The 23,768-nt window shown below is 40.6% G+C and overlaps 1 protein-coding gene across 1 annotated transcript; it reads right to left on the reverse strand.

Moving 5' to 3' along the window:
• Positions 1-5,342: 5,342 nt before the first annotated feature.
• On the reverse strand, positions 5,343-16,971 carry LOC119661481 (secretion-regulating guanine nucleotide exchange factor). The gene is made up of 3 exons (XM_038070846.1): positions 16,778-16,971; positions 6,611-7,596; positions 5,343-6,491 (listed from the first exon to the last, which is right to left on the reverse strand). Exons 1-3 carry the CDS (start codon positions 16,793-16,795, stop codon positions 6,404-6,406), a joined length of 1,092 nt encoding a protein of 363 aa, XP_037926774.1. The 5' UTR covers positions 16,796-16,971; the 3' UTR covers positions 5,343-6,403.
• Positions 16,972-23,768: the final 6,797 nt, after the last annotated feature.

Below are 23,768 nucleotides of genomic sequence, written 5' to 3' on the forward strand. Positions count from 1 at the left end.
AATTGAAGCGTAGTTTTTTATAAATCGTCTATAGTAGCCGGACAGGCCTAAAAACGATCTTAAGGAACGCAAAGTGGTTGGGTCCTCATACTTAAGAATTGCTTGAACTTTATCAACAGATGTTTTCAATCCGTCCTGAGAAACTGTGAAACCAAGAAACTCTATACTGCTTTTAAAAAATGTTGATTTTTCCACTGCGATTTTGATATTAGCGTTAAGCAATTTTTTTAAAATAATGTCAATATCTTCAATGTGTTTTTCCGCATTTTCTGAGAAGATTATAACATCATCGATATAAACGTGACAACGTACACCTATTTCACCACGTAATATATCATCAATTGCTCTTTGGAATATTGCAGGAGCATTTTTCAATCCAAATGGAAGTCGGCAAAATTCATACTTCCCATTGTTGACTGAAAAAGCTGTTTTCTCACGATCTTTCTCTGCTAAGAGTATTTGATGAAATCCAGATTTCAAATCTACAGTAGTGAAATATTTAGCCTTTCCAAGGTTAGCTAGAATTACTGAAATATCTGGTATTGGGTATCGATCGGAAATAGTTTTATCGTTCAGCTTACGAAAGTCGATAACTAACCGTTGTTTCTGATTTCCTGATTCGTCGAGACCTTTTTTATTCACTACCCATACAGGGCTGTTATAGGGTGATCGGCTTTTGCGTATGATACCAGCTTGTAACATGGAGTCAATTTCGTTCTCAACAAATTGTTTTGCGGACATTTGATATGGGTATATTCGACAATAAATGGGTTCACTAATCGTAGTTCTAATGGTAGCCACTACTGCCGTATTGTATGGTAGAGCTTCGTTTGGATCAGCAAAAACGTTAGAATTACATCTCAAGATTGATCTGAATTCCGAACGAACCTCTTCAGGAATTTTACTATAATCCATCTTCAAGGTATTTACCTGAGCACACTCCATAAAGGAAAGAGGTTCCACGCCATTTTGGTGTCTGATGCAGCTTGAACCTGTATCAACAGTAGCGCTGATTTCCTTAAGGAAGTCATAACCCAATATTCCGTCAAAGTCAACGAGGTTCGGTAGAATGAAAAATTCGGATTCCTGTCCTAGAATGTGAATGGTGCATTTTTTTGAAATTTTGGTTGACCCATTAATTGATGAAACATAAAATGGATTCTGTATCGGTCTAATAGATTTCAAAAATGAAAGTTCTTTGATGTAATTCTTTGCAGCTCCAGTATCAATAAGTACCTTCAACTTTTTTCCATTAGCTGCTGTTTTCACAATAAAAGGTAGTCGAGAGCTAGTGTTCAATAAATGAAGTTGGTCAGTAACATTTGAATGTTGTTCATCATCTGAAACATTAGGATAATTCTGAGCTGACTTTGATCCGTATTTCTGTGCACTAATATAATTGGCACGTTGTGATCTTTTATGGTCTTTACCGGATTCTTTATTCTTAGGTTTGCCTTGTCGGGAAAAATTTGTCACTTGGTTTTGGTGGAACACTCTATTTTGTCCACTTGTATTAACATTTGGTCGGTGAGTCGTCGAATACCTGTTCTGAGTTCTTTTAGAACTTGATACATTATTGAATCTCGAAAATGATGGATCTATATCCATAGGCTCGGGAGTAGGTAAAATCTGTTTCTTTGTTTGGGACTCTACCTTATACTGTGGAAAATGTTTGCGAGGTATTGGATTGAAACTTTTTCGTTCAGCGAATGCGCTAGCAAAAGCTGACCTTTCTTGGTTCATTTCCAATTCTTGAGCCAACGCTAAAGCACTAGGAAGATCTACGGGTCTGCTGGAAAACAGTATATCGCTTAATGGGCGATTCAATCCAGATACAAATACACGCAGTGCGTCGCTCCTGTATTTTTCATTCAGCAATTGCAATGCTTCCTGGTTCTCGGAATATTGCATTAACGCTTTGTTTGTTATGAGAGTGAGCTGTTTTTCCACGGTATCGTAATACTTTACTATAGATAATTTACCCTGCCGAAGAGTTGAAAGTTCCTGCTCTAAGAGATGCAATGGTCTTTTATCACAATACGTATGGTCAAGTCTAACTAGAATAGCTTCAAAATTCAAAGGAGTGCCAAAGGAAGACAAGACAGTGTCGGCTGCTCCTGTAATTTTATTACGAAGAATTGCAATCGCCTGATAATATCGATTTGATCCAACATATCTCTCATAAGGCTTAATAGCCGCTTTGGCCGATTGTCGCCAAGAGGGGTATTTCTCAGTTATTCCTGAAAATTCTGGCACGGTTTTTACAACGTCCAGCGAAATTTCACATGGAATAGCGTCATTAATTTGTACATCTTCGTACTTTTTTACTTCTTTAGAAGGAATAGCAGAATGAAATTGGGAAGATAATTCATTTTTTTGCGATTGGAGTGCATAAAGAAATCGCGTTTCTAAAGCGGCATTTGCTTCCGCTGAAATCTTTTGACTTTCAATGGCTAATGCATTGATTTGCCCTTGCACTTCGAATTGCATTTTAGATACAATCTCCGTAGTGATTCGGGTTATAAGGTCAGTAATGGCATCTGCGCTCAGTGACATTTTTTCGAAGTTTACGAAATTTCAAAAGAGAATAGAGAAATAAGAGCAAAGTAGATAATATTAGCTACAAGGTTTTACAAAAAAAAAAATTACTTACAGGATTAACATCGACATATTTTCACAGGTAACTATAACTAACACTTAACTGTCTCTAATTGCTCGCCAGAATGCCACTTATCACTGCTATAACACCGTGCAACTCGACGCGATTATTACATGTACTATACACTCTCTCTTATACCGGCTGTAACTTTGCCGTGAAAAAATTAATCAAGGAATAGGATAGGTTCAAATCCTTTGTTGGGCGCCAGTTAACAAATAACAGTTGACAAATGGGTTAACAAATGAAACGATATTTGTTTTATACTTTTTTATTCATTCACGAGGGCCAGAGTGCTTACGCTCTGGTAGTACTCGAGGAACTGCTGATCTCCGTTTCTACACCTCCTTAAATACTACGTCTTATTTACTAATGAGTCGACAGGGAAATATACAACACATATTTCCTTGTGACCCATGGTTCTTATCTTTAACACAGGGAAACTATACAAAACATGTTTCCCTATGACCTGTGATCTTAATTACTATATGGGTTCAGACTTTTATTACCCATGATGATAATGTTCCTGGAAGGTCGGGGATTTATTTATCTAATGGAATATTATTCCAGGAAGGTCGGGGATTTATTTACCTAATGGGATATTATTCCAGGAAGGACTACAGACATTGTTATCTATTGAATTGCAGATGGTTGGCATCTGCTTCGTCGACTATGACTAATGCATACTTGCTCTGCCTTGAATTTCAATACCACCAAAAACTCTTTGGGCCGCACTCTCGATCTCTTCCTTTCCAACCTCCCCGAGCGCCACCTCTCTTTATTTCCTGGCACATCCCCATATGTAAAAACCGACGTTCACCATCCCGCGGTTGAATTTGAAGCGGAAATCCCTCGTTCAAAACCCAAAACCAAGCGTAAACCCACTAAGTTCAACTTCCGCAAAGCCAATTTTGTCGGTCTGAACTCAACTTTAGCGTCTTTCAACTGGGTACATATATTAAGCAATTCATCGTGTGATCAAGCTCTTAACACCTTCTACAATATCCTCTCTGATCTCCTCTCCTGTTATGTCCCTTCTTCCCCTCTCTGCCTACGTTCGTACCCAACTTGGTTCACAACGGAACTTCATATTAATATTCGCTTGAAACATACACTGCGGAAGAAGTTTCGGGCTTCTAAAAATGACGCCGACCTTGCTCACTTTAAGGCTATACGATCTACTCTGAAGTCAATGGTCAGAAAAACACGTAAAAGGTACCTTTTGAGCGTCGAAGTCGCCCTTGCCCGCGGTAACTTAAAACCCTTTTGGTCTCACGCCCGCAACTCTCGTAATACAACTCAATCTCTCCCTTCTTCTATCAGCTTCGCTGATTCCACTGCCAACTCTCCACAACAATCCGGCGACCTTCTCTGCACCTACTTCTCTTCAGTGTTTTCTCCCTCAAGCCCGTCACCCTCTACACCTTTCATAACCACAGACTCCTCCGAATCACTAGCCATTCCTCTCCTTACGCCTTCCTTGGTTGAGTTCCTCATTGGTAACCTTGACCCCAATGTCAGACCTGGCCCCGATGGGCTTCCTAATCTCTTCCTCCTTTACTGTAAAAAATACATTACCTTGGGTACGCTCACGCGAAACTAGCAGCAGGCAAACCTTACTGCCTTCAAGCGCAATCGATCTCAGGATGAGAAAGAAAGTAAGAGGAAGAGGAACAGAATGTGTAACGGGAAGCCGGCGCACTACACCACGATCCCCATGGACAACAGGATGATAATCAAGCAGGAGGAACCCCAGGTGTACCACCAACCTTTTTTAGTCTAAAAAAGGTGAACTAGAATGTGCGGTTTGCAGTCAAGGGCGCAAAGATGAAAGTGTTACTTTCCGTAAAACGGAACGACCATTTAAACCGAATCATCGCCACCAACAAGCTTTTGAAGGATATCCAAATCGATGATTCAACAGAGACTGATGATCTTCTTACGCAAACAAGTCATGATCAAAGCAGTGTAGATGATTCTAAATAACTAATATCGGACTCGGTTTAATTTTAGCCCAGGGCCCGATTCTTTCACCTAATTTTCACCTTGGGGTTGGATATCCTCTCCACGGCCATGTAACAGGATGCACCATCCATCCTTTTCCGCAGTTCGGAGAATTTTGACGTTTGGGAGGAAGTCCTTGATTTCGTCCTGCTAACCGGCAGGTACTTTCAGGGCGGAGAACTGGGGAGATTTTTATGGACAGTTATATTCTTTTCCTTCTAAATTTCCCTGTAGAGGTCTTCTACCCTTTCAGAGACCCCAGAAGGATCGACTGGAAAGAGTTTAGCCAAGTGGTGCTCACAATGGCAACATTGCCACGAGTGCCCTGCAAAGTGCAACAAAAAACATTTCAACTGTAGTAGAATGAAGATCTTTCAAACTCAGGAAATTGATCAGGTATGTCTTTAACATCTAATACAGGCACAAATAGTGGCAGCCGGTACATGGACTGCCAGAAGAAATATAATTCGATCATCAAAACTGACCGGAAGTGACCCTGAATGAACTTTTGTCAGAACAACTAGTTTGCGAGACTCAGTAAGACTCTGCCCAATAAAGAAAGGAGCCCATCTTTTCTTAAAAAGCGGAAGGCTTCTGGACGGAATCTTCTGGATAGGTCCTAGAGTTAGATATTGTCTTCTATTTGTAGTCTAGCCTAAAATTGTAGTTTGGAGTAAGCTATTGGTCTATCGATCCTGGAATTGCTAGTCCATACGCACTTCCCCAAAAACAAAGAGGACTACCGGTCAGAATCTTGTTATTGGTGACATATACCGACAACTTGGTGATATTGGTATCAAAAGGGAACTCTGTTATGAGTGAAGTCATGGAGAAAATGTTTGTAAAGGTGTGTGTGGTCTTCAAGATGCGATCTTGGACCTTTAAATATAAAGTCGCTGGGTGGAATCCTGGATCCTCCATAAAATTTAGACCATACATTAAGCGAAGAGTTGGGTGTAGTCTCCTACAGCTGCAGGAGGACCTTTATAACGAAATGGAGTCTTCGTCTGAGGATGTATACAACCGTGGTTCATCCCTTCTTATCCGTTGATATCCCTCCCCCCTCCCCAGGAGATCCCCTGAAAGGATATGATGAATCTTTACTTTTCGAGAGAAATGAGAAAAGTGACTTCGATAGCGCGTTATTGGGACAGAGATCTATCGCCCATAATCCTCTCTTGTGAGACACAATACGTTACAGCCGAATAGAGTCTACTCCATTCAAAATAATCTAATTCTCTCAAACTGGTTTTTATTTTGAAGGATATGAAACGTTCCAGGCATAATAAATCTTATTATGTGGCTTAGATATCTGGAAACAGCTGAAAACTAGACTACATATTTTCTATCACACTTGTAAAATCGGAACAATCATTTTTATTTACGTTCTAGACGCGTTTTGTTGTTATGTAAATATTTAGTGAAATTTAGTTTTTGGTTGGCTTATATAAGTTGATTGCTACGATAGAAATGAGAATGAGTAGTGCATAAGAAACATTAAATATATGCTCAAGGTGGTTCATCTTTATTGTGAATATTTATAAATTTTTTTTTTTTTTTTTAAATTAATAGTGGTATAACAATTTTCTTCTTATTTGAATAAAAGGTAACAATAATAGCACGTTTAGTGTCTGACTTAGATATAATTCACTTCGTTTCGTTTTACGGTCACAGCCGAAGTTCCGTTAACTCACATTTTTAATGTAGGATACTACTTTGAAAGTACTCTAAACAATTATCAAACTATTCAGTACAAATAGCATAACAAAAGCCTGCACCTGTGCCAGCCATAATGCATGCAGATGGTAACTCGATAAGAGTCGGTTGGTACCTGAAAAACGGAAAATCTTAGAAATTCATATAATCACAGAAAGCACAACAGAAATTCTAATTGCATGGAAAATGTCGCACAAATGTAATCATATGAATAGACCGCATATAGAAACTTACACATTTTCAACATCTCCATTGCCGCAATTTCCATGCTCATTCCATCCCCACGTGAATACTGCACCCTTATCGGTAAGTAGCATGCCATGTTCCGAGCCCAGATGTAATTCTTCCGGCCGGTGATTATCAGCAAGTTCAAGCTTATTCGGTGCAGGAATGACTTCCTGTGAATCGCCTCCAACCTGACCATAGCAATTACGCCCCCATAAATACACTTCTTTCGTTGCTCCTGGTGCTACGGTCGTTACAATTCCATTATGAGTCCATCCGGAAGCAATTTGCACGATGGCCGTGTCGAAGGTGAACATATTAACTTGGCCATATTTATTTTCGCCTAATCCAAGAATTTTGTGTCCGTCGGACATGATTAAGTGATTTTGCCCACTGATAATTTGTTTTACGTTTATTTCAGGTTGTAATTTGTATATTTGTCCTTTGTTGAAGGGAATTAGCTTAATGATGATTCCTGGATGGGAGTCACCAAATCTTAGTCTTCCAAAAACGTATAGTTTATTATCATCTGTGAGAATCGCTGCATGCCTCAGTCCAATTGATAATCGTATTGCTCCTTCATTTCGCGGTAAACTAACATGCATGGGTTCTGTGACAAATGCAAATCCGCGCTGACATACACCAAGTTGTTGAAAACTATTTGAACCCCACATATAAAGTTGCTTATCTTTTGTAACGGCACCTGATGAATCCCATCCACAAGCGATACCCTTTACTCTAGGCCCGTCGAGGCTTTCTACGGACACTGGAACAAATTCATTCTGATCTTGAATATTTCCAATGCCCAGTTGTCCTCGATTATTCCATCCACAGGCAAAAATGCAGCCACCTTTGTCCAGTACTAAAACGTGCCCACCTCCACCTTTTATTGATTGGATGGTGACCGGATTGAATGGTACCCGAGAAAGCCTTTGCGGTGAACTGCATAGTTCATTTTCAAAACCAAGGCCTAGTTGACCGTGAGAGTTAGCACCCTAGAATAAACGTTACGGAAGTTGTTTGATTTAGTGATTTTATATAATTGTGGTGTGACGCTATTGAGAATGTAATTTTAACAGGTAGATTATGTTACAATTTAATTGTAGTTATTTGTGCTGATACGACGTAGAGCCGACAAAATTTTTAGAATTGCAAATATTTCCATAAAGGTCTGTTCTTAGAGTGATCATTAAAAAAAAAGAAGATAATAAAGTTGTAAAACATGGAACGTCGCAACCGTTAGAAATTTCCTTCTTTCTATATGTAAGATTTGGTTGTCTTCCGCTTTATTGAGCCATTAACAATTTACCTATATGGACGAAAGCTTGGGACTATCTGTTTGGAAATTTTGATGGTTTTCCTTTCGCAACTTGAAGGTGTTTGATGAGGTAATATAATGGCTTACACTTTTGAAACCAATGAGGTAAATAGGTAAATAGAATAGTCTAAGGAATATCGAATCGAGAATAGGATATTTAAGCATATGAACGAAAATTTCGTTGGACTCGAGAGAGTAGCAGCAATTCATTATAATTGACAACACATATATTATTGAAGGTTCTTCATAAAACCATAAAACCACCTCAATTAGGCTTCCTTAAGTCAATATACGCCACCAGCCTCTCATCCTGTCTGTGCTTTCTTCTGGGAAGAAAGGCTTTAGGCAGGCTAGGGAGACCCTCTTGATCGTGTCTCCGGCATTCAGACTAAAATCGTGTAGGCCTCGCTCGGGGACTTCGAAAGGGCTGCAGCGGCGGTCATCCTAATTAAGACATACGAGAGGGAGTCAAGATCTCTGAGCATTTCAGGCACGTTTTCGCTGGTTGGCTGGTGGTGGCGGCTTCAGTTTTCGCACTGCGTCCTTGAGCAAACGCAACAAGCTGGTAGTGACAAAGTCCTCACCGTGCTGCTGCAGTCTTTGTGGCTGTAGAGGCATTGGGAGGGCACACTAATTGTTTTTCGAAGTAATGCCCGACTCGCCACAGTATACTGGGCGCGATTTGAACGATAGAGAAGTAAATATCAATTATTTCTTTCGGTTTAGTGTCGCGTTATTAATTATTTTCATAAGGGTATATTCAACCCAATCCTCTTCTACTCCGCCAAACAACAAAATTCCTTTAAACGATTTCGATAGTCTAGTTTATTTTTTCCTAAAACAAGGAATATTTTTCAATTGTAGAAGCGTATTTCGGGCACCCGGTTCGCCTTTCTTCAGTACGCTATCAACTGTCTATTCGTAGTTGGTAATGTACTGGTGGAAGAAATACGCATCTAATATTAAAAAGTATATCCCATTTTTGGAAAAAAGTCAACTACAGTTCTTTTTTTAAGGTTTTGTGTGAAACAAAAGCTTATTAAAATCTCAGGCGATGACGGTTTTACGGTTTCTTACCAGGGCAGCACTTAATATCTGCAAGCCGCTTCGGTCACGCTGCTCCCAGGGCAGAGGTGAGCCAGCGTCTGACGATTTGCCTCTACCCTGGTAAGAAACCGAAAAGCCGTCATCGCTTGACATTTTTTTTAAATTTCCTCAGTACTTAAGCTACTCGGAAGTTCGATTACATTTAAGGATCGAGGGGGTGTCGGCGATGGCATTTCTCATTGAAGAACACCCTATTTGCGGCTACGATGTTTGGAACGACGAGTAACACTGTAACACTGTGAATTGTCGGGCAACCAGATAATGGCGATCCATTTGATTATTTAGTTCGGAAGCGATGCCATTCACAAGTTGTGTGTAATTGACCAATTGTCTAGAATTAAAGATGTTATGGGATATAAAGCCGTCGTGATGCTGTACATCCTCTAGAAGCCATATTGATAATTAACTGATTGAAGATGGATCGCGAGTGCCCGGAGGAGGACTTCAAGCGTCTTTTCAACAGAACAATAAGTTATAAAATTGAGGAGTACAAATTCAAAATTAACTCTCTTTTGTTTGCAGTTCAAAAATAAGGTGTAGGTGAAAAAGTATAGCAATTGCGGATTCTCTTCGTGTTTCTAACAATATTTAGTGCACATCAATTTATTCCTTCCGACACAAACTCAAGCCATAAAAAGCCATGATATAATAAATAATTTAATTTATTTAACCGAAGAAACGGCTTTACTGAAAGCTAAGACGGGGTGGCAGTGGGATTTGTATCGTGATTTAACGTCGGATACCAGTTGACTCAGCTGTGAATAAGTACCTGAGTCAAATCAGGGTAATAATCTCTGTGGAGCGCAATGTTGGTCGCATTACCTTCTATAGGGTACTGTAATCCTGCAGTGTACCGATACGGTCTTGAATGAAGTGTTCTAACACACTTCAAAGCCCTGATCCAATTGGCACGACGCTAAAAAATGGAATGAACATTTACTGTCACGCTTTCGCATGGACTCAATTTACTATTCATGGTGAAAAATACGCAGGCATGGAGTGCAAAGTTTAAGCCTAGGTTTAAAAGTTCCTCTTGGAGAGAGAAAAACCGGTATTTTATTTGAAAGCAAACAAAGGAAATGTGGTCGTAATAGTGAAGGAGACAGAATATAAAGCGGCTATGTTCGAAAAACTTCGGACGAGAGGATACTTTGAATGGACGAAACACCCTTTGCCGGATTCCTTTAAATGGGTAGAAAAAGTATTAAAGGAATGTCGCCACATTGTTGAGAATCCAGCCAAACTACGAATGACTAACCCCGTGCTGCCAAGAATAAAGGGGGCTATTAAAGATCGACACACCTGGCAACGAATTCCGGGAAATTATAACAGCCACAAACTCGCTCACACAAAATATCGCCAAGTGGCTATTGAATAGGTTTAAGGAACTAGGGGGACTACACGCTGGAAAATCCATCAGGAATAGAGAGGACCTCATCAGGAAACTAAAAGATGTGGAATTTACGATACCGGATGAACGATTATTCTCATTCGATGTAGAGGCCTTGTTTCCAAGCATCCCAGTCAAGGAGGCGTTTTTGAATCTGAAGGAGTGGCTCCTGGAGTGAAAAAGAGATACAGGAATGCGTATGAAACTTGTGGGGTATGCATGTTGTAAGCTACCTGACATGATCAGAGGGAAGTTCTACATAGGAACCCGAGGGGTGGCAGTGGGGAAACCTCTTTCACTCTTTTTGAGTGACGTATTCATGGACAAAAGACCTATATTCCAAAGACCTGCTCCCAAAGATCTGGTCAAAGTATGTAATTGATATTTTTTTCGCCATTGTCCATGAAGACGAAGTGGAGCAGATGCTGGAGGTCTTGAATAAGGTTCATCGGAACCTTAGATTTACAAAGGAAGTAGAGATCAATAGAGAACTCCCGTTTCTTGATTTTGAAGAAGGGGATCTCTTTTGACATCTATAGGAAGCCTACATACACGGAGCGAACGATACCAGATAATTCGAACCACTCCCATTCACACAAAATGGCTCCTTTCCATGCCATGATCCACTGATTGTTCACCGTGCCCTCAGTACTCCTTTTCTTTCATAGCGTATATAATCCACACCGGAGTGAAGAACGGCTTCCAACGGTCCATTATTGAAAGACTCATGTGGAAAAAAGCGAAACGGCAAGAAATAAGGACAATGACATTCCTTGCTAAAAACTTGGAAGGGCAAAGAAGAATAGGGGCCACGTACTCTGTGGCTTCGTCGAAATTCATAAAAACGATGAAAGGGCTAAACATCGACATGGTGTTATCGAGTATGATCCCCCAAGGACAGCAAATTAAAACATGAATCCAGTGGGATATATAAAATAGCATGTCCAGATTGTGAGAAGTGCTACATAGGACAAGCTAAAAGACTGGTTTCGGTACGCTGGGGAGAGCACGAGAGAGAAGCGGAAACGACCAGGAGGAAGAATAAGAGGAGCACAATACTAAAATAAATAATAGCACAGCACATGGTTGAAGAGAGACATAGCATCACATGGGACAACGTAGAAGTCATCAAGGAATGCGGGAGCAGGAGGAAGTTGGACGCGTAAGAGAACTTGGCGATCCTAAGGGAACTAGAAGGGAAAACATTGAACCACGACACGGGCAGCGAGCAATCGAAGCTTCTGAGAGGTGACAAGGGTGACACCGGGCAACATCTCCACGATCTCTAATTAAGTAATCGGGTAGCAATTATAAGATCCGAAACTTAAATTTTAAGGTTGCTAGCCCAGAGTAGGAATCCTGATCTTAGTTGATCAGGTACTGTAGAAGAGCATCACTTGCGCCCGAAATACGTACATACTAATAAATAATATACAGTGAAAACTCTCTTAGCGGATACCCCTAATGGGACGCCCCTCTTAGGCGGACAATTTTTCTCTGATTATTATTTTTTCTATATGTCAGAAAAATTTGCCACTCTTGGGCGGACTCCTCTTTTGACCGGACGCGGACGGTACGTTTTATATTTAAAAAAAGCCTCATAGCCGGAAACGAACCCCTTGAAGCGTATACGATGCACAAAATTTCGCGTAGGAATTCAAACGTAAAAGTCCAAAAACTAATTTGGGGGCTCTCCTAATAAGAAAAGTGTGTGCAAATTTCGTTTACAAGCGCGACATTGTCTCATTCAATCGCAGCAAGTTGAAGTGAAAAGTCTAAATGGTAAAATAATTAATAATGTCAGAGAATCCTTGAAAGAGAAAATAGATATTCTCAACGAATATGAAAATGAAAATACATCAGTGCGTGTGCTAGTCAAAAGGTAAAACTATTGACAAATAATCTGAAACAGTTTCAATATTGATAAATTAATTTGACTTGTCTGAACCAGATTTGACATAGGATAGACACAGGCTTCTCTTATTGTGCATAACAAAAAGGCATTAAGGGCCAGATGGATTGCTGGAGAAAATATCAACAGTAAAAATTTTTTATCAATTCAAAAGGGAAAAATATTGGTGCCATGGTTTATTAATGGTTTTGCAAGGTCCGAAGACAAAACACTCCATTATCGGGACCAATTGTTTAAGAGAAAGCAAAGGAAATAACTTTAAGCCTTGGAGTTAAAGATTTCGCCGCATCTAACGGTTGGCTGCAAAGATTTCGCAGTAGACACAACATAGCATTTCGATGTGAAGCCTCTACTGTTAATCCAGAAGACGTTGAACAATTTTCTAAAAAACTTCCAGCACTTCTAATTGGTTATAGACCCCAAGACATTTATAGTCCCGACGAAACTGGTCTTTTCTTTAGAAATACGCTTCCTCTCAAATCGGATAAGTGCCACGGTGGAAAACTGTCTAAGGAAAGTTAACAATTTGACTGTGCACTAATTTAGCAGCAGAAAAAGAAAAACCAGTCGTGATTGCGAAAACTGCACGTCCCAGAGCATTTGCCTCCATGGACATCAAGCGGTTGGCGATAATTTGGCATTTTAATAAAAAGACGTGGATAACACAGTTAAGAACTCAGTGGCTAATGGAAATCGACCGAAAAATTAAGCAGCAAATAAGAAAATTTTGGTTTTCCTAGACAATCCAACTTCGTATCCTCGCGACTTGCAATTACAAAATATATAAATTATTTTTCTTCCAAACAACACGACATCAGATTGTCAGCCGTTAGGTCAGGGCGTTATTAAAAATTTCAAAGTTCACTATCGAAGCATGCTTGCTAAACACATGTTGGCAATTATTGACACTTCTTCGGCGAAAAAACCAATTAACTGAGTGTAATTATGCGGTGTTTCCAACGATTAATTATCTGAAATAATAAAAAACTTGTTGGTTCTTTTTCGTTGGTGTGGATATTTATTCTTGCAAAGTTGAACTTGTTAGCACTGAATTAACATCTTGGAGGCTGTGTATTTCATAAAAGCAGCCTGGATTAAGGTGCATCCAGTAACAATTATAAACTGCTTTAGAAAAGCTGGGTTTGATAAAAATGATTCTGAATCCGAAGAATTCAACTCTGAGGATGACTTGCCCTTAGCGACGTTGTCTTCTATTTTTCAGTTGGCAGAAACACTTGGGGAGGGCCATTCGGACGCAAGAGAATTTCTCGAAATCGATAAAGAATTTGCCACTGAGTCCCGAGCAACACTCCCAGAGCTTGAGATCGACTGAACAGCCTCAGGAAGCATCAGAGGTGCTGATTTGAAAACAATTTCAATCTTAAAGATTTTTTGTAAAAACGACTATATTGCCTTCAAGCATTTAAAAAGTTATTCAAGCACTGTTCTTGGAAGAAAAACCAAAAATGTAAAGTCAGTCCACAATTTCCGAGTTTTTTAAAAAAATGTAATGCAAATAAAAATTGCATAAATTTTTGGTTTAACTTTTGCCTGGTAAAGAATTAAATAAAAATTTTGTCATATCTTTAGAAAGTGTAAAATTGATAGACAATCTTTTAGAAGGTAAAATCATTTGTTTACAAAAGTCACCCCCCTCAACGGATTTTTTTCGAAAAATTGTATTATTTCTCCTTATGGGCGGACACTCTTCTTGAGCGGACAAAAATTGCTCGACGGTCGGTGTCCGCCCATGAGAGTTTTCACTGTATAACATTTCAGAAAAAAATCAATTACATTTTATTTTATTTAGATTCACATTGTTAGCTTAGTCTAAGCTGCTTAGAAGTCAGTTGCAAAGTAGATCAAATACGAATAAATATTTTTTTTTTAATTCGAAATTCGCACTATGTAATCTTACTTGTATAGCACCAGGAAATGGTTATATTAAGAAGCAGCACTCCAAGTCCCATTTTTATTCGTTTTGGAGTTTTATTTAAAATAATTTGAATTTTCTGCCGGTCAGCATAAGACTTGAGAAAGTTGAGAGCGAAGCTATATGCTTCCCTGGAGTAAAGAGAACTAGGATTCAAAATCAACTGCACATACCCTTGAATTCAGAGTAAATTCCCCTTATTTTCGTTTTTAATTTTTTCGCGACTAGGTTGCAGCTGTAAATATAGCCAGCAGGGTTACACTTTATTGACTCTTAGCGTTAATCTTGGAGATTTTTTTTATCTTTTCCAATTAGATTATCATCGTCAACGGCCCAACAACCGGTATCCGGTCTAGGCCTGCCTTAATAAGGAACTCCAGAATAAACAAAACGAATATTGAACTGACTGATAACGAAATTAAATTGTTAAACAATGGTCTTGCGTTCGCGGTACCACCAACCAAGGTTGCCGACGAAACCGTGGTTAATATCGAGGAGGGTATAAAATTCTTGGATAACGAAACCAAGGATGAAATTCGTTCGGGTCTAACTAAAATCATTCGGAATAACGCGCCGTTAAAGATTTGTAAACGCGATTTAAAAACAATACGTGAACTTCGTGATAAACCGCTATACTTTCTAAAGGCGGACAAGGGGAACAACGTCGTTGTCATGGAAAAAACTAAGTATGACCAGGCTGTTTTTCGAAAATTGGAGAGTGGAAACTTCTTCGAACTGAGGAATAACCCACTGCCCGAATCCATCAAAAGGGTAGATCGAGCGTTGAAGGAAGCTAGCGTGGTATTCCCGAATATTGGGTGACTCCGAATGCCTAATCCTGCGCTTCCAAGAATTAGATGTCAACCGAAGATCCACAAGGAAGGAGATGAGATACGAGAAATCATTGCGGGCTCGAACTCACCGACGTACAACATAGCCAAGTGGTTGATTAATGAGTGCAACAACATTGGGACGACCAATAGTAAGTACTCAGTTGCTAACTCCCATGAATTGATAGAGAAGCTGCAACGCATTGAGAGGATGGGTGATGACGAGGTGATGGTATCGTTCGATGTAAAGGCATTGTTTCCCAACACATCAGTGAAAGAGTCAATTTTCGAACTCGAGAGATGGCTGAACCAGTTTGGATCTGGCCCGGAATGGAGAAGAAAAGTTCATATCTACGCTAACCTTGCTAGGCTCTGCATGAACGAAAACTATTTTACATTTCGGGACAGCTTTTACAAAACTACTTCGGGAGTAGCGATGGGGAACCCCCTCTCGCCGTTACTCACTGAAAGGTTCATGCCATCAATCGAAGAAGAAATTTAATCGAGGGGAATAATGCCTAAAGTATGGTTTAGGTATGTAGACGAGGTATTTGCGATCGTTAGAAGGGACGACATAGACATGGTCATCTCCTCTATAAACAAGATTCATAATAAAATCGAGTTTACACAAGAGGTAGAAAAGGATGGGGTTCTACCTTTCCTGGATCTAAATGTCGTCAACTCTAACGGAAAGCTTAAGTTCGAGATATATCGTAAGCCTACAGCAACGCAGAGAACGATACCGGTAACTTCACATCACACATTTTCCCAAAAAATGGCTGCCTATAATTGGATGATTCACCGACTGATCACATACCCTCTTTCAGAATACGGTTTCAATAAGGAACGACAGTACATTATTGACACCGCTATTAAGAATGGTTATAATTCTCAGACCATTGAGAAATTGATTGGAAGCTATTTTCGCAGCAGAAGGAGGTAACCACCAGACGAATAAGTATCCCATATTCCTACCTATTTAACAACATCAGGAATTGGGTAAAGAAGTACCAACTGGAAATCGTAGGTTCGAGTCGATCGTCCACCTTGCGGAGTTTACTGGGAAGCGTTAAGGATCCTTTGGTAGCGGACGAAAAAAGCGGGATTTACCGAATAACGTGCAGCGACTGTAATAAAATATACATAGGACAAACGAAACGCCTGATAACGACGAGATTTAATGAGCACATCAAGGAAGCGGTAAATTGTGTTCGGAAACAAAAGTCGTCCATAAGGTCATCAGTGGCAGGGCACATAGTCGAAGAAACCCATATCATTCAACGCGATAACCTTGAACTCTTGCGGCATACAAACCGAACGACAACCTTGCACCCTTGGGAAAGTCTAGAAATTCTGAGAGAAGACGCGACGCGATTATTAAATACAGATTCCGGTAATTGCCCCTCAAAATTAATAAGACTTGCCGACTTGACTACAAACAGAAAGCAATATCTAACATTCCAGACATCCCGGTTTTGCGCCGAGGTTCACCAATTCGATATCCCTAAAAGCTGTCTGGCGTCCTGACCTACGCCATCGCTCAATCTTAGGCAGGGTCTGCCTCGTCTTTTTTCCGATTACTTACTTTCTGCTACTGAAGAATTCTTTGCGTGCATCACAGAATACTTTTATTTCGAATCTCAAATATTAATCGCTGTTAAGACTTTATGAAAAAAATCCACTCACCCACGAGAAAACAGACATTGGAGAGCCTCGTTTAGATTCTTCCTAATTTTCTCCTAACGTTTGCGCTATTATTTTATCTTTTGTTTACTACGTTTGCACCTGTTTCCTTTTGTTTACCATTCACAATTTCAAAACAAGGCAAACACCGAGGGAACACTAGCAACAATTGTCAAACTACACGTGCGATATGTCCGTCGGTCGGCAGAGAAATGACAGAAGACTCGCTAGTGGAGAGACCAGGCGATGGTTGAAGGCTGCGCTATAGTTGAGGAAGTATCGATTCCAGCCGAATGCAGATGGCGCATGCGGCTTTAAGGGGGTGTTATGATTGGGTTGGAACTTTTGCGCGGGCCAGAGCGTATTGTAACGGCCAAAGAGCAAAGATTGATTTGAGTTGAGTTTCCAATTTCACCGAATTCGTTGTGAAGACAATCTTCATAAGTATACGTTACTTACATATAATATAAACAGAGGAAACTGAACCAATGTCCTGCAGTTACTTATTGGATAATTTCATGCGTAGTTCGAGCTAGCCAAATTTACGTTGGGACACTATCAAAGGAAGTGAAAGTATTTCCAGCTGCACTTAATAAACAAATAAAAAGTACATTAGCTGAGAGAACAGGAAGTGGAGCGAAATTCGATTCCAATGAACTAATAAGATATTGCAGCAATGGAGCCTTACTAATACAAGCCATTGGGGGTTTTCCTTAGTATGCAAACAACATGATAAGATATGACTAAGATACGTTTGCACTTCGGTTAAAAGACGGTCCACATGAGAAAAAAATCTACCTTGCGGAAAAACGTCGAAAATGAAGATATGGATATATGCTGATTGTAAAAGCTAACTCAGTATTAGCTTGCAATAATTTTATTGGAAATATTCAGTTGGAAATTTACCTGTATAGACCGTATCAGTACTTCCAAGAATAGGCGTTGGTAAGTATACTTTGCAAGTAGAATTAGGATCACTTTTTGCGCCACAGCTGTTAAGGGATAGAGGGGGAAAAGCTAATTTTATGAGTGAAATTTTTCAGATTCAAATGAAATTTGAAATTAAAAATGATGTTTGTATAGCGATGCAAGATTAGTCCGATTGTATAGCATTCGATCGAATGTAAAATCCGGCTAAAGCTAAAGAATATTTATATTATGGATTATTGTATTGCAAGGTCGATGACTGAACATGCTCCCCGCCTTTGAACGATAGATCAACCCTCGTTGCTACTGGTCCAATTGGCTCGTGAAAGATTGCGTTGTATTGGTTCTAGGTTGAGGAACTGGCATCTTCGGCCTGCTGCTCGTCGCTATCCGTCGGTTGGTCCATAGAAGATAGCTAGAGATAATTACAATGCTAATTATCCCTAGATAGTCCACTGAGACAGAATGAACATCAAATGTATCCCAAGTGGTATCTAGCATTTCCCGCTGCTGGAGCTTCATATTTCGGTGAAATTCATCTCTTGGTGAAATTCCTTTGGAAGGAACTACTCGAGCTCATCATCAACGGCGCAATAATTGGTATCTGGTATAGGCCTTAGTAAGGAACTCCAGAAATCCCGGTTTTGCGCTGAGGTCCTTTCTTATCTTCTTTCACTCACTTCAGACTCCTGGCGACTTATGGTTTTTAAACCGGTGGATTACACGGACTGTTTCTTCTATGCTTGGTGGTGGCAGCATTCGTCCATCGTCTTCAGTTGGCGAGACCTTCAACTCGCCGATATTTTGGTTGTTGACCAGTTCATCAAACTACTCAACATGCCTATTCTGTCGGAAAACAGATTTCCCGCTATGCTTCGGCAGGATCAACATTGAGGCGCTGAATGGCAACGCCGAGGGCTACGTGGCCAAACGGAAGCTTGATCTTTAGAATGCGAACTCTGAATACCTTGGGTATCTTTAGTTTCATATGAGACCCTTAGCTTGATGGCCGGGCTAGCCGTGGTGAACATTTTTCCCAGACTAACTTAATTCAACAAAACAAAAAAATGTATAACACGGGCGAATGAAGAAGAGGTGGTGATGCCAGGTATATCAACGGAGGACGAGTTACTGGTATCCAGCCAGAAAACAGTAGCCGTCGAAAGAAGTAGCCACTTAAAAACGATAATGGGAAGAACGCCTTTCTCTAAGTCCCAGCATGCCTACCTTGAAGGCAAATCGGCAGAAACTGCTCTCCACGAAATAATTGGCTCGGTTAAGTGGTCAGTACAGTACAAGCAGTATAGCTGCCTTCCTGGATATAGAATAAGTGTTCAATAAAGGTAAAATCCACGCCATTATGGAAGCCTTAATCAGTTTTGGATTGGTTATCTTATGCACTGGAAAATATCCATGCTAAGAACTGAGATAATCCACTCTGATCTGGGGGGTAACCACTTGACCAGAGCTGTGAATACAGGTGCGCTCCAGAGTGGTGCGATTTCTTCGGTGTTCTGATTGATAGTGATATACAGAATTTTACCCATATTGGAAAATAGCGGGCACATACCGACGACTGGGTGATATTGGTGGCGGGGATATTTTTTACTCCATTATGAAGGATGGAGTGTTGAGAGAGGGGTGCCTGTAGGTCGCAATATGTGGACTCGGCATAAATCCAACCAAAACGGAACTGATGCTGTTCATGACCAAGACAAGATTATCCAAATTCTACCTCCCGCGGTTAAAGGAACAAAGATTGTTTCTTTCCTACAATGTAAAATATCTTGGTGTAATCCTGGGTCCAAAGCTAAATTCAACTTAAATTGGAGATTGACCGTAGATCTCATCCTGCTGACTTGTTGGTAAAACTTATCATTGATATCCCTATGTTATCATTGGTATCCCTGAATAAGCTATGGGAGCCGACGTAACGCCTGAATACGGGCTCCATCCCTACTTGACTGTTGAAATCTCCAAGCATGATTTTGATATCATACTTGGAACAGGCTTCGAGGGTCCGCTCAACTGCCTCGTAGAAGGTATTCTCCTCCGACTCTGCAGTCTCCTCTGTAGGGGCGCTTCATTTTTTATCTGACTAAGAAACCTACTCCGAGCACTTGGTTTACCGGATGGAAACTATAATACATGGTGTAGTACCTCTTCTCCAGGAAACCGGTCCCTGTCCAGCAAATCTCTTACAGCGCTGTTACATCAACCTTATAGGGGGACAGTATATCGGCTAGTTGGTGAGCAGCATTCGGTCAGTAGAGGGAGCGCATGTTCCATGAGAAAATGCGAAGATCGTTATTCCGTTGTCGTTGCCGAGTTCGTCGTTTTAAAGTCCATCTTGTCCGAGGCACTTTCTGTGGCTTCGTAACATCGGTTGTCAGCCCTACCCAACTCCCAACCTGGAGGACCAGTTGGTACATTTGGTCCCGTTTTTAGGCGCGGGAGACTCGCCTTCATCCTTCTCCGTCTGCAGTTTTTCATAAAGAAAGAACTCCCAGCGATTACCACGTGGAGGTGGAGTTAGAGTTTGGTAGTAGAGCTGTTGGTATTGGTTCAGCAGGCGTTTCCCAGTTTTTATGCTCCATCGTGGGTACCAATCCACGTTTCGCCCTGGGACCTATACTATTCTTTGACCGCCAAAGCTGAAGAATATTTATATCATGGATTGTTGTATAACGAGGTTGATGACTGAACATCCTCCCCCTTGGAACGATAGTTCAACCCTCGTTGCTATTGCTTCAATGGAATCGTGAAAGGTTGTGCTGTATTGCTTCTAGGTTGAGGGACTAGTATCTTCGTCCGTAGGTCCATAAAATATAGCTCGAGATAATTACGGTACTAAGTATAATAACCCTAGATAGTCCACTGAGACAGAATGGATATCACCTGTACCCCAAGTGGTGGTATCTAGTATTTCCCGCTGCTGCAGCTTCCTTTGTTCATTTCCTTTGGAAGGCATTCCTCGAACGCATATTGTTGCTTAATTCTGGTTGATGGTCTGTGCGAATGAATTCGGAGATGTTTCTGATCGGTACGTATAGTACGATCTTGGCGCAATTGAAAGATGCCACTTCTTTTTAGCCGAGCCCTAAGTTATGGTAGAACCACATCCAATATTAATTTCCCTTTCATGTTCGGTAAAGTATATCCAGTGATTGGGTTTTATTAGTTGAGTTCAATTTGGTGGATGTTCTAGCGTTAACACTTTGCATTTCGTCTTAGCCGGAACATGACTGATGAAATTCATTTCAGAGTCATTCATTCGAGACTCAATTCGATAGAGAGGATGCAACCGTTTACAGATGTCGTTGAGATTTGATGTATGGCGACAATTTGCGAGCTCCTTTTCAGAGATTGAGTAATATTGGCTTCGATTCCAGCTGGTAATTAAGTAGCTGCAAATAGTTTGAGTGACCACGATGGGTGATGGGTACCGGTACAATATGTAGAAGTTCGAACCATGCTAGCTTCAGTCGAAAAAGTGTCTGATCTGTTACAATCCATGCTTCAATGCTCATGAGGTTATATTATATATGTAATTCCAAAGGATCAGATGACTTAATCGGTAAGCGCAAATGTGGCGGAAATTCCTTTTTAATGATCAATAATTCTTGGCGGAGTTGCTCTGATGCTTATAATTGAGGATTAAATTTCCCATGATGTGTATCGAAAAGTAGGTTTAGTAACGCCGTTTGAACCCTTTGGTAGCTGTTGATGACTAGCAACAAGTGCATAACTGCCATGGAGAATGTTTGTGTTGCTTCCCTTTTCCACATTTCCTTGCATATGTTGTTCATCCGAGTTATGGTTTGATTGAGTGCAAGATGATTCAATGAATGAAATGAGCTTTCTGTTTAGTTTTTCCAAGTGTGCATCGTTCCCCTTTAAATATTTAATAAAGATTGCCATCTTAGTTGCGTAGTCTGAGTCTAGTACCCCGAATAAAGAGTTGGCTATGTTAAATTCAGGGCTCTTGTTGTGTTCGTTATTTCGGTTGATATCACCTAGAAGATGATTGAACTGTTGCACTGTAATGAAGCGGGAACGTTTGCCCATAAATTGATCACATATTTTGGAAAGTTTCTCTACTCTGCACAAATATATTGCCTTTCATTCCAGTACAATCCCAAGTTGTAGTGTACGTTGCGCCCAGATTTGTTACGACCGGAGTTCAGGGTGGCATCTTGGCCCCAACACAGTCACTAAGGCTGTCAACCAACCAAACTCCTCTAACAAGTTGCCAGTAATACATGGGACCGGGCGACACGTGCTGGAGCTAACCCAAATGCTAGCAGTTCGGTGAGATGAGGACCGGGGTTCTTCGTTTTTCAATATTATCTCCCTGTCAGGACACGGAGATTTTGTCACGTGCCTTGACTTAGGAGTTAATGAAACTAAACCTACCTCGAGAGTAGGGAGAGTAAACTACTCTAATAGAGACGTGAAGTCTCAAGGCGGATTGATACCATCGAAGATTTCAATCCTAAAGGAGCTAAACTCCAAACGGCCTAGTAAGGAAGGGGACTAAATCGCAAAAATCTAAAGTGATTAAATATAGTGGAGGAAAGTTGATCTAGTCTGCATACTTTCGTACTGAAATTACTGCTCGAGACTTTTCTGTTTGCTTTTGGATGTTGGATTATATTTTATCAGCGTACGAGAACTTTGCCGTTTGTCGGATTTCGTTGCTATTCTGGTGAGCGTGATTGTAAGTGTTCATGACAATGAGCCAAAAATATGAGAGCGCTTTGAGTTCTGTCCTCAATTTTAGAGTAGTCGCTGTCACTGGATCCGTAATGATGGCCTTGACGAAGCTCTTGCCAGTATGTAGAGAGTGTTGTAGCCCTCACTTCATAATAGGCTTTAGGTTGCGTTTCCTCGACTCCATCAATTTGATGATATGCTCAATTGTGCGCATCTTGCATCCACGGAAATTCCAATGGCCTTCTGCTTCTTTGGTCTTATTGGTGGGGTTGTAGTAAATGCTGTCTTCAAGGTTCCCTCAGAAAGATGAACCCGTTGAGTTAAGTCGTTCCTCACCTTGACGTATTCGCGCATCACCGCATCGAAAAACGTAAAGTACGGATGGTAGGGACATGTGTAGCTTATCTGCTGATTATAATCATTTGCTTGGAGAATGATGCTCAAAGTTCATCTAGTCACGTTGATCGTGCCGCAACATATTTCGTGGTCTTCCTCTTTCTGGAGTCCTTCAGGTAGTTAGAGCTTCGGTTTGGGCGTTGAGTAGCCTAAGCTCAACCTTAAAGATCACGTTATGGTCACCAAAAATGTTCATATAGCGATTCAAGATTGGCCCGATCAGGTGCAGAATCCGGTCTGTCGCTTTCCCTGTTGATTAAATGCAAAATCCGTTCAAAAGCTTGTAGTCACAAGTAATTGCGCCGCTATCACCAATACTGTTATTCATATATATATAACTATTATATATAAAATTGGAAGCCAGAATTTTTCATTCTATGTTAGCTCAACGTCAACCTCTCGATCTTTATATTTGAGTCCCGGTTCATCTCTTTCAAGAATTCTCCTACAGCATATGCTTTCATAGTGTCACCCCCAAGGCAGCAAATAACAATGACAATGAGCCCCTTACAGACTCTAATATTGTTCTCCAGTACTTGGGAACAGTACTCCCAAACAGCTTATCTACAATAAACTCAGTGCGGAGGGCGTAACCAAGCCATTTGCCCACCATACTGCATGCAAATAAACAATGACGATGGAAGAAGGCACACGTGTATAGATTAGCGCATCATAGCGTTTCACTGCTAACAAGGAACTGACTTACATCAAAGATACTATTATCCAGCCCTATGAATTTAGCCCACATTAAACGCACCTCCACCTGGAACAAAGGTTTCGCGAGGATAGAAACTCATTGAAGCTAATAAATGGCCCTAGTCACTCCACCTGATAACTGCTCATAATATAATTTTTTAGCAAAGGTGCGCCTGGATTTTCGTGATTACCTCTAGATCAGGAGGAGGAATATCCGAAAGTATCTGCATGGTGTTGCTGGAAACCATTCGACATTCAG

This window comes from Hermetia illucens, chromosome 1 (assembly GCF_905115235.1).
Source record: "Hermetia illucens chromosome 1, iHerIll2.2.curated.20191125, whole genome shotgun sequence".
Lineage (NCBI taxonomy): Eukaryota > Metazoa > Arthropoda > Insecta > Diptera > Stratiomyidae > Hermetia > Hermetia illucens.

What these genes read in the sequence shown, in the direction of transcription:
- LOC119661481 (XM_038070846.1), bottom strand. An exon ending in AATGGAGATGTTGAAAATGT is followed by an intron (nt 6,492 to 6,610) that starts GTAAGTTTCTAT and finishes TCCGTTTTTCAG; the next exon opens with GTACCAACCGACTCTTATCG.